We start from the raw sequence: 11,908 nt of genomic DNA, 5'->3' as shown, positions 1-11,908 counted from the left end.
AATCTTTTAAACTAAACTCAAATAACTCAAATCTATTTCAAAGTTCATTCCAAGCATTGATAGCCTCATTAGGCAAAATCTTTATTTAACTTTTAAAGTAAAATTAATTCATTGATAGAATAGCATATGACATTTACAATAATATAAATCAAAATTAACAAATACAATATCAACTAGATCAAATAATAAGTCATGATTGTTTGAGATGAGATCTGACATTGATGAATATCCTTAATCACATTGTTGTTTGATAAAGCCTTCCATGAGAAGGTTTTTCGATATATCTTAATTTTAAGTCAAACAATATTTCATGCAATTGATTGTTGATGTAGAATTAACCTCACGATATTGCACAAATCTTCATTAAAAAAACAAAAAAAAAAAAATCTAATTTTTCATGCACAATTAATAAACCCTAAACTCTCACAAAGAGTACATGAAATTAAACTCGATATATGAGTAGAGATAAACAAAAAAATTGGGTAGAAAAAACTCTCTAATAAAGAGGTGGATTGCTAAACATCACCCGCAAATCTCCACATAAAGCCCACAAACTTATATTGAAGTTACAATATTGCCCTTGACCTTAAAAAAAAAAACACAACCTCAATAAAAATCAAAGTACGGGGATGTCGAGGCTCGTGGCGGCAAGGTGGTTGGCTCGTGGCGGCAAGGTAGTGGTGGCTCGTGGCGGCAAGGTGGTGGTGGCGCCAGGTCCGGCAGCCACGTCCACCGGCCTGGCGTCTGGGCAGGACGCCCAGCCACGGTGAGTGGCGTTTGGGACAGGCGCCAGTCACTGTGGCTGGGCGTCCTGCCCAGACGCCAGGCCGGTGGATGTGGCTGCCGGACCTGGCGCCACCACCAGCCACGGGCCGTCCTGGCCAGGCGCCCCAGCTGCCTTAAATTTTTTTTTTTTAATTTTTTTTTTTTTGTTTTTTGGAAAATCAGAAAATTTTTCTAATTTTTTTTTAATGTGTTTGATTTTTTTTTTTAAATATTTATTAATTTTATGTGTTATTTTTTATAAGTCTAGTATATATATTTTTTATAAAATCAAATAAAAAACATAAATTTCCACATCCTAAATCAAAACATAAATTTAATAAACGTAATTTAAAAAAATAAAAATAAAAAAAGGCAAAAAAAAATAAATTAAAAAGTAAGGGCGGCGTCCAAACCAGACGCCAGTGCACTGGTGGTGGCGCCTGGCCTGGACGCCAGTGCACTGGTTGAGGTGCCTGGGCTAGACGCCAGTGCACTGGTTGTGGCGTCTGGCCTGGACGTCAGTGCACTGGTTGTGGCGCCTTGCCTGGACGTCCTTGCCATGGTTCCGGCGTCCAAACTAGGCGCCACCTCGTTTTCCGTCGAAGACGACGTATCTCCGGCGACCCTCGCCTCTCCGGCCTCCCTGGGCAACCCAGTACGACTCCACATTTGTTAGATCGAGATTTGTTCACTTTGGGTACGATTTTAGAAATGGGCAAAATTGTCAAACCATGTCTAATTTGTGGGCTTTATGTGGAGATTTGCGGGCGATGTTTAACAAATCCCATAAAGAGAGATCGAACGGAAATTTATTAAGAGCATAAAATAAAACTGGAAGGAAAAACAAAATATCTAGGAGGGTGGCTAGTCCGGTAGCCCCTAGAACAACATAATTTTTATAGGGTTTTGAGGAGGAAGAGAAAAGATATATTTAAAAATAAAAAATAAAAAAGGAGACGGCTTTTTCAGGCCCAATTTTCTTTGTTGATACAATTTTTAATACCTTTGCCCAAATTGTATAGATAAATTATATTTATTTATTTTAAATTATATTTATGGCTTCAAAAAATAAAAAATTATATTTATGTTTTCATGTGATAAATTATCAAATTTTATATTGAAAATCTTTGGATACATAGATGATTCAAAGTAATATACAAGACGTAGATATTGTTTTTCAAGTGTAAACAACCACAAAAGCAGTCGTTAAAGCACTAGTCAATATAAAATATATAAAAAATAAGGCTTTTTAAGATTATAATGATCAAACAACACGAACAAAGACATCAACTTAATACACTTCAATTTAACACGTTTAATCATTACATTATATGGAGTACTATTCAATACTCCATACTCCATAATAGAACTTACAATATTCAACATAGCAAACGGGACATTACACGAGCCACACACATACAAGTTTTATTTTTAATTAAAAACAGAACTTACAATATTTAGCGCAGCAATTCGGGATATTACCCGGACCACAAACTAGTTTTTATGTAAAAAAAAACTCATTGCAGGACATTAAAAACCATCATCATCGATCCTACTTTATTCAACTCATACTGTTAAAATATGTGATAATATTTAGGAGATAATATCTTAAGAATATATCTTTTATATATATCTTGTAGTATCTTTTATTGTTAGGCTTGATTATTCCCCAAGCCATTGACTTCGTATAAATATCTTTCGGTGGATTAATGAGAAATTGAGAAGTGAAAGAATTTGTGATTAATTTGACACATATATACCCTAATTGGTACTTGTAATAACTTGTTATTAACCCGACCCGAATATTAAGTCCTAAAATTAACATAGGATCGGTATGTTTGGCCAGGACTCCAGCCCCAAGGGATGACATTATACAAAGGAAGGGCCTGTCCAGATCTAGCTTCAATTAATAGCAAAGATAAAGGAGGTTCAAGAGCATTTGGTGCATTAAGTACCCATGTTGCACCCCACGATCGTTGCACATCGATCCATCCACCATATTGCTGCTTCAACTTCACGCTTTCTATTCCTTCCCCGTCTTCATACTCGATTATGAATGCAAAGTAGTGTGGGTTCGAACCCGGATCCACTCTTATCGCCACTGGCACTCCCGGATAGTTACATTTTACCCTGCACCATATGTACGTGTTACATTGTGTACAACATTTAAATAAAGAAATAGAATTATCATTGGGTTTTGAAATGTAATCACCTAATGAAGGGTTTAGTGTCTACTAAATGTATAGTTCGTTAATCGTTATAGCTAGTTAATTAACTCATGACGCCTTAACGTGAAGTTCATGGCAAGATTGCTAGCATGGTGTTATGCCTTATGGGTCATGTACATTGCATGCTTTTAAGAGGGGCACCCAGTTCATCTGCCAAATGAACGGTACCTCATTTTATCTAGGGGTATTTTTGGCTTTTCACTTTGGAAGTCAGGGGTACATGTGTAAATTGGTCCACTTCTTTGGATGGCCATTTAACAGCCGTTGAACAATTATAACTGCCGTTTGATGCATACTTCTTCTTCCTCAATCTTCTTCTTACTTTCCCAATCTCCACCAATACCACAATTTTCGGCGGCTTTGCCGCCAAATAAAACGAAAACCCTATAAAAAAGGGAGTAATTTAAGGTATGGTGAACCACCTAAGGGTAGGGTTGGCGTTGTCCTCCATTAAAATCCTCCATTAAGGTCCTCCATTGAAGCTAATTTTGAGCTTCAATTTTTTACCCCAAAGTTCGACAGCTGGTTTCTCTCTCCTAACCCATGGATGGCAAATTTGTGAAATGGATGTTAACGGACGAAATTAACTTCCGTTAAATGCTACTTCCTCCGTTCTTTTTTACTTAATCTGTTTCTTTTATCACGTTTGCCGATACACAATTTTAACCATCAATAACTTTAATTCTCCCTAAGAAAAAGTTGTAAAAGTTATATATTGTCATAGTACTTCTTTAGACAATTCTAATAACAAGATCTCATATGAACATGTTTTTCCTTATATATAATTCACAAAAGACGATCAAAGGTGTGTTGGTGAATAGTGTAAAAGTCAAAGCGGGTCAAGTAAAAAAGAACGGAGGAAGTTTATTAATGTCATTGTCAACTACACATGCAAGTTGAGTAAAGTAAACTTTCAACTAAGAAATAACTTCCAACTAAGCAATATTATGAATAAAATAAAGAATAGTACAACTATATATACAAGTTTGCCACCAACATTAACAATATTTGTTTATTTTGGTGATAAACTTGAATTTTCTCTGCTTTTAAAGCACTTTTATGCATAGTTCAAGAATCAAGACTATTATAACATTTTACTTATACCATACAAAGTATAAACAACTTTAGTCTACATTATTACTGGTATTGATGTAGTCAATTCACTACCTAATTTTTCATCCGTTCCAAAATAGATGACATGTCTTTTTTTTATCATATTTGTAAATGCAAAAATTCAAACAAAAATATCTTTAAAAAATATGATTTTAAAAAAATAATCAAAATTGAATATTATTTAAGAATCTAATAAGTTATCACAAAACTATTTATTTTTTATATCTATAAATCATAAATGTTAGTCAAAACAAAGTCTATGAACATTGTTAAAAGGCAAATCGTTTCATCTAATTTGGACCTGAGAAAGTATGAAATTTTCTTTGTGGAGGCAGATTTACCAAGCATGGTACATCCGGATTTTTGATAAAAGGCGGAATGAACATATAATCGTTTTGTAAAGAACATATAGTTGTTTTGTAAAGAACATATAGCTGTTTTACAAAGAACATCCAGCTTTATGTTCTTTTGGTATATCTATAGAACATCCATAATATTAATAAAGAATATCATAATATTATGTAATGAACATAATATATTCACCCACCATAATTTAAATACAAAATTTAAAGATTATTTCACAGTAAACAGTGAATATTATGTCACAAATAAAAATACATTACACTGACAATCAAATAAACGGAGATAAAGAATATTATTTAACAGTGTGTTCTTTATAAAACAGTGTCAAGTTCATTGTTATTAATAGCTTTATGTTCTTTTTTTATATCTCTTATATTCTTTTATCACGTTCATTACATTTTAACAATATATTCTTTACAATTTTATATCATGTTCTTTTCACTTTAACTAAACGTTCTTTACATTTCTATACAATGTTCTTTCCGCTTTTTTTTTTTTTTTTTAACGGATGTACCATGTGCATGGTACATCCACCTCCATGAACCACTGATTGGAGAAAGTACAACACATGCAACACCTAGCCCTTTTTTTGGGGTGGATATGGAGAAGGCACCTTTCACTATTGAACTTAGCAGTTAACAGGCTAGCTAGATACTTTAAGGGGGCGTTTGGTTAGTGTATTTTTTGGATTGAAAACGGATTCGATTAAATCGATACCATTACAGTGTGTTTGGTGTGAAGGCATGGTAACAATTACCATTACCTAAGGGTAATGATTACCCCTCATTTGTTACCTCTCAAAAACTTGGGGTAACAAATACCCTTACCCTCCTCTTAACAAATACCTTTTTTATGGTTAAACCAAACAAATGAAAAGGTAATAACTAAATGATTCCTTTTCCTCTTCTTATTTGTTTCCTTTCCACTCCGTTTTCATTTTTCGAACCAAACACCCCCTAAGAGTAAGGGGAAAGAAAAAGAAATTTCCACCTCAAAGTGCTCTCTAAATAGAATTTGATCACTGCACACAGCCTCAGCCTATAAACCTTTCTGGCTATTAGGTCAAGTCTTGTTTGATCTGTACCATGGACTTACATAGATACGAAGTACAATATAACAGTAACACATACATAACACGCGTAAATACATATACACAATTAACTTGTTGATGGCATGGTTAATTTGGTTCTTACCTTTGGTATTGGATGTAAAGATTACCAGCATTTCGTAGTTGGTCAGCAAGGCCACACTTAGCCATGGCACCAAAAGCTTTTCCACTCAAATCAAAATGAGCCATATCTGAAGGGCGACAACCTGGACAGTGATCTATTATCGTCACAGTCACTCCTTCTCCAGAACATGCACTATGCTCGGTGCATTTTACCTATGTAAACCCAATAAACATGGATATCTTTACATGGGTACGTATAGTATATTAATCATCACATGCATGGACAGATGGACAATTTTTACTTTATACAATTATTCCAAAGTAATATTTGCAGAAAAAATACAAGTTTAAGAAACGTAAATGCCTCATTTTACGTATTAAAAAAGTCTTTATTTACGTGTTTATGTTTTTAACATGCAAAATGAGACATTTACGTTTTTTTTGCCAAATCTGAACTCAATTTGGATTTTTAAGGACCAAAAGGGCCTCCAAATCCTTTTACGGAATAATTTTCAACATGCAAATTGATAAAAAAAAAATATTAATAGGTGGAGAGTGGGTCCCACTAATGAAATTTGTTAATACAGAATAAATAACGGCAAGGTTAATGTATACTTACTAAATCTACCTGTGAGTTATAAAGTGAAAAGTGTTATATCGAAGGGCACAACGGAGAAAAGCGAAATCGAGAGGGTTATTGTGTAGATAAACCCTTCTATTTTATTGAAAGACATCGTACACTATATTAGCTACTCATATTAGACGTACAATATATAGATATCAAAACTCTACAACTTTGTATATTGAGCGCATTTTCGCCCAAATCCTTTTTTGGCCACAATTCTTGTATAATTATATTGTCATATACCATTATTTCCAGAGGTTTTTTTATTTTATTTTTATCCATTTTATATCATCTATTTCCTTTTTTTTAGTTCCTTTACTTTTTGTGGAGAACATCTATGCCCATCACTATAATTTGAGTTGTGTTGGGCCATGAACTTTAATTTTATGATGAGCCAAATCACTGTACTGAACATCGGACAGATGTCAAGCTGAAAGGCCAAGTATACTACAGAATCCATGCACTAAATACAATAGAAAATATTGCCATAAAAAACAAATACAATTGAAATTTTGAAATAAGGCTTATTCTACGCCTTATATCTTTTATCTGTCTAGTGTAACATATTTCAACATATTTCAAGGGTAGGAGAGAGTGAGAGACTTATTGAAAAAGGAGTTCCCTTTACGACTTCATATTAAATGGCAATTGGCAAATTAGATGGTGTACTCAATCAAAAATGACAACTTATGTAATTAAGGGTTAAATTATACACTGTTTTTCTTTTCTTTCTATGAATTGACAACATTTCTCATTTTGTTTTAGTTAAGAAGAATTGTCTTATTAATCTGGAACCTCTTACAAGTTAACTCGATTCACTTTAAACTGACTAGATACTTTAAGAGTGCGTGGGACGAAAGGATAAAGAGATCTCCACCCTCAAAATATTCTTGTTAGGAATTAAACCTTCTATTCAAGGTTGCAAGATTCTTTCCTTACCACAAAGCTAACATTTAACTAATTATAACAACATTTTATAGGACGATATTTATTTTTAATGCATACATGAATAGTGTAAAATGGCCTGGAGATGTTCTAGCTTTTGATTATGATCCGTTTAGTACAACCTAGTCAAACTTTTTTTTTAAGTGCGCTGTATTGACTTTTGTACTATTTACATACATTAATTTTATCAATGTTAGTGATTTTTACATAAGATTAAACATAATTATATGGGTATTTGTTCAAATTATCTCTATATATAATTCTTAATATTATAAACATTTTATAATTCATATTTATTGGTAAATTATATATTTAATACATATAAATCTTTATATTTCTTTAATATGGTTTTTTTTTTTTAAATGAATAGAGATTAGACATGTTCTAGTTATAATCTTTGTTGTTGTTTTTTTTTTTTTTTACTAATTTTTTTTCTAGTATTATGTTCTTTGCTGTTTAGCCCTAATATTTTTTTTTAAAAGAATTTGTAGTCTTTAACCTCTTATGCTCATCGATTTTTATTTATGGTATTTGACTTTAACCTTTATGTTTTTCAAGCGCACACTATGCAACCGAATATACAAATCAATAATATGTATATATGTTACGCACGCAACCAATAATTGGTATACAACAAATTTGATTTCTAACACAAAAACACATTATAAAAAAAATATTCAAACCTGATAGCAAACTCCACATCCATCACCAGACGCAAAAATGGAGGATCCACAAGATGATGTCATGCCCGAAAATGGAGGCCTTTCCACTGAATCTAAATAACCACACGCTCCACCTAATAATATTCATTTCTTGTAAAATTTCATAATATTAATGCAAATCACATTTCCACTATTATACTTTGATATATCAATTAATATTTGTATATACTTTGTATTATATACATAAATCAATATAAATAACTTAATTGAATTTTTCAATTCCTTATCTAAAATAAGTTTTGCTAAGTTTTTTATTCAATAATTATCCTTGTAAGATTTACTCTCCTTTCTAACTAATTATACAATAATAACGTTAATTTAACATTTTAACGAAAACTTTGTTCACAAAATATGTATGTATACTTTAGTTGTTTTTGACAAGCACTAAGAATATTTCAAATTACACGTTCATTACTCTTAAATGAAACAAAATTAATGATAAACAGTAAAAAAAAAATTGAGATAAATGAACAAGCTTAATTATTTTCGATAATCAAAATTATAGATAGTCCATACCATCGTTACCGGCACCATTCGGGCTTCCATACCATGTAGCACGAGCAGGAAGCCAATAAGAATTAACGCGTCGATAATCACTGGTGATATTAAGTAATTTGGGGTTTAGACAATGAGTGTAATTAAGAAGAAGAGCAGAAATAAGAATAAAGACGTAATTATAGATATAAGCCATTATAAAATTAAACTTATATTAGTACGTAATGTTACTACTACGTACGTATTAATGTTACTAATAGTGAAGAGAATTGTGATTAATTCAGGTGCCGTCTGTTATTGCTATTTATAGCAAAGAACTGCCCTCGGGGGTTATTATTACGTAGGCCACTAACCCACTTTTGGTATTTTGTAGATATAAAATACAACTTTTATTAGAATAGAATCTTATTCCATATTGTGATTGGCTCATTGGCCAAAATACCTTTTAGCATTTCCCAAAAAAAAAATAATAAAAAAATAATAATAATAATAATAAAATCCTTCTAGCATTTTCTCAAAAATTAAATAAAACCAATAATAATAAAAAAAATAAAAAAAATTTAAAAATATTAATCCTACGTGGCGCTTTTTTTTATTATTATAATCCTACATAGCGTTTTAAAAATACTAATCCAACGTGGCTCTCTAAAATCTCGGGTAAAAACTCGCGATGCCTAGATTGTTGATAAAATTTCAGTATAAATTTTTTTGATTGAATGTTAAATACGGTCCTACAATCTCTTTTGATAATGTAGGAAATTTAGACATATGATGTCATATCGCTTATTTAATTATAATAGTGTATTTTTTGTAGTTTTGTTTGTGAATATCTATGTTATTATTGACTTGAAATTATTTTTATTGAACTTCAATTATTTTTAACTAATTCTCTATTATTTTTTTAAATTAATTAATTATATTATAAATGGATCTTATTTTAAAGAATTTTATAAACGAATTTTATGATGGAAATAGAATCGAGTTATAGGATATATTTATTAAAAGTTACGATTAATTTTGTATATATGAAATATTAGAAGTATATCGATAATAAAACTCTATACAATATTTTATCTTGAAAAATTCTATCCGAAATTCGCTTACTTATCCTCATATGAGTCACAATCGTATTTATTTGTCGCCTATACGTGCGTGGCTCGACACTTGGTGAAAAATTGGAATCTTTGTAGATAAAATTTTAGGATAAACTTTTGGCTTGAATGTTAAATATGGACATATAATCCCTTTTGATAATCCAAGATATTTAGACATACGACATATAATAGTGTAATTTTTGTAGTTTTGTTTGTAAATAGATATCTATGTTATTATTGACTTGAAATTATTGTTATTGAACTTAAATTATTTTTATTGAACCGAAAGTCTTTTTACCAAACCAAAATTATTTTTAGTGATTAAAACTTATTTTTACTGATTGTTTGTTGTTGTTTTTTAACTAAATTAAATATATAAAGAACTTTTTTTTACTGATTGCTTATTATTTTAAAGAACTTTTTTAACTAAATTAAACTTATTTTTACTGATTGTTTATTATTTTAAAGAATTTTTTAAAACGAATTTTATGATGGAAATAAAATCGAGTTATACGATATTTATTTGAAGTTATGATTAATTTTGTATATATGTAATATATGATAGTTGAAATATATTGATAATAAAACACTATACAACAATTTTATCTTAAAAAAATCTATCCAAGAATCGCTTACCTAGCATCATATGTATTACAATAATACATATTTGTCTCCTATGTGGCGCGACACTTGGCGAAAAACTGGAATGTCAAGTGTCGCTATCTCGTGGCCTGTCTGCAAGACCGGCTTTATTTATTAGTGACTAGTTTTGTGCCCGGACGATGCCCAGATTGTTGATAAAATCTTAGAATAAACTTTTTAGCTTGAATGTTAAATGTGGTTGTATAATCCCTTTCAATTTTGCAGGATATTTAGACGTACGATATCATATCGCTTATTTATATGATAGTGTACTTTTTGTAATTTTGTTTATAAAGTAGATATCTATGATATTTTTGACTTGAAATTATTTTTATTGAACTTAAATTATTTTTATTGAACTAAAAGTATTTTTGCCAAACTAAATTATTTTTTATTATTAAAACTTATTTTTACTAATTCTCTATTAGTTTTTATATTAATTTAATATACTCGTATTATAAATGGATCTTATTTTACAGAACTTTTTAAAACGAATTTTATGATCGAATTAGAGCCGAGTTATACGATATTTTTTAAAAGTTATTATTTATATTGTATATATGAAATATTAGAAGTATATCGATAATAAAATACTATACAACACTTTTATCTTAGAAAATCTATCCAAAATTTACTTAGGCCCTGTTCTTTTGAGCTACTAGGCAGAGCAGAGTAGAACAGAACATAGCAGATTTCATCATCATTATCATCATCATCATTATTATTATTATTATTATTATTATCACTTTATTATTATAATTACTATTATTATTTTTATTTTTATTATTATTATTATTATTATTATGATTATCCCATTATTATCATTAATTATTTATTATTATTATTATTATTATTATTATTATTATTATTATTATTTTTAATAATATTATTATTACTACTACTACTACTACAACTACTACTATTATTATAATAATTATTATTATTATTATCATTATTATTATTATTACTATTATTATTATTATTATTACTATTATTATTATTACTATTATTATTATTATTGTCATATTTTATTATTATTATTATTATTATTATTTTATTTTTTTTAGATTTTTTTCACTCTTTTAATAACATTAGAAAATATTGTAAATAATATAAAATATTAATTATTATTATTATAAAATATTATTTATTATTATTATTAAATATTAATTATTATTATCTATAAATATTAGTTATTATCATTAAATATTAATAATAATAATTATTATTTTTATTAAATATGAATTATTATCTTTAAGCAGAGTAGAGCTGAGCAGACAAAGCATAGAAGGGCAGAGCAGAGCAGATTTCAGTAGATCAGAGCAGGGCAGAGTAGAGCAGCTCAAAAGAATAAGGCCCTTAGCATCATATGTATCGCAATAATATCTATTTGTCGCCTACGTGGCACGACACTTAACGAAAAAATGAAATGCCAAGTGTCGCTGTCTCGTGGCTTGGCTGCGTGATCGGTTTTGGTGCCTGGGCGATGCCCATTTGGTAGATAAGATTTACGATAAAATTTTGGCGTAAATGTTAAATACGGTCATATAATCCCTTTTGATAATTTATATAGTAGTGTAATTTTTGTGGTTTTGTTTGTAAATAGATATCTACGTTATTATTGATTTGAAATTATTTTTATCAAATTTAAATTATTTTTACTAAACTGAAAGCATTTTTAGCAAACTTAAATTATTTTTACTGATTAGGACTTATTTTTACATTTTTTTTTTTTGAATAAATAT

General features: G+C 29.7%; 1 protein-coding gene across 1 annotated transcript; it reads right to left on the bottom strand.

Annotated features, from left to right (window-relative positions):
* Positions 1-2,005: 2,005 nt before the first annotated feature.
* LOC110704425 (putative expansin-B2) lies at positions 2,006-8,946 on the bottom strand. The gene is made up of 4 exons (XM_021882204.1): positions 8,449-8,946; positions 7,894-8,006; positions 5,663-5,853; positions 2,006-2,895 (listed from the first exon to the last, which is right to left on the bottom strand). Exons 1-4 carry the CDS (start codon positions 8,621-8,623, stop codon positions 2,571-2,573), a joined length of 804 nt encoding a protein of 267 aa, XP_021737896.1. The 5' UTR covers positions 8,624-8,946; the 3' UTR covers positions 2,006-2,570.
* Positions 8,947-11,908: the final 2,962 nt, after the last annotated feature.

This window comes from Chenopodium quinoa, unplaced genomic scaffold (genome assembly GCF_001683475.1).
Source record: "Chenopodium quinoa cultivar QQ74 unplaced genomic scaffold, ASM168347v1, whole genome shotgun sequence".
In the NCBI taxonomy this organism is placed as follows: Eukaryota; Viridiplantae; Streptophyta; class Magnoliopsida; order Caryophyllales; family Amaranthaceae; genus Chenopodium; species Chenopodium quinoa.
The sequence above is the reverse complement of the archived record's forward strand: the minus strand, read 5'-3'. Positions and strand labels throughout refer to the sequence as shown.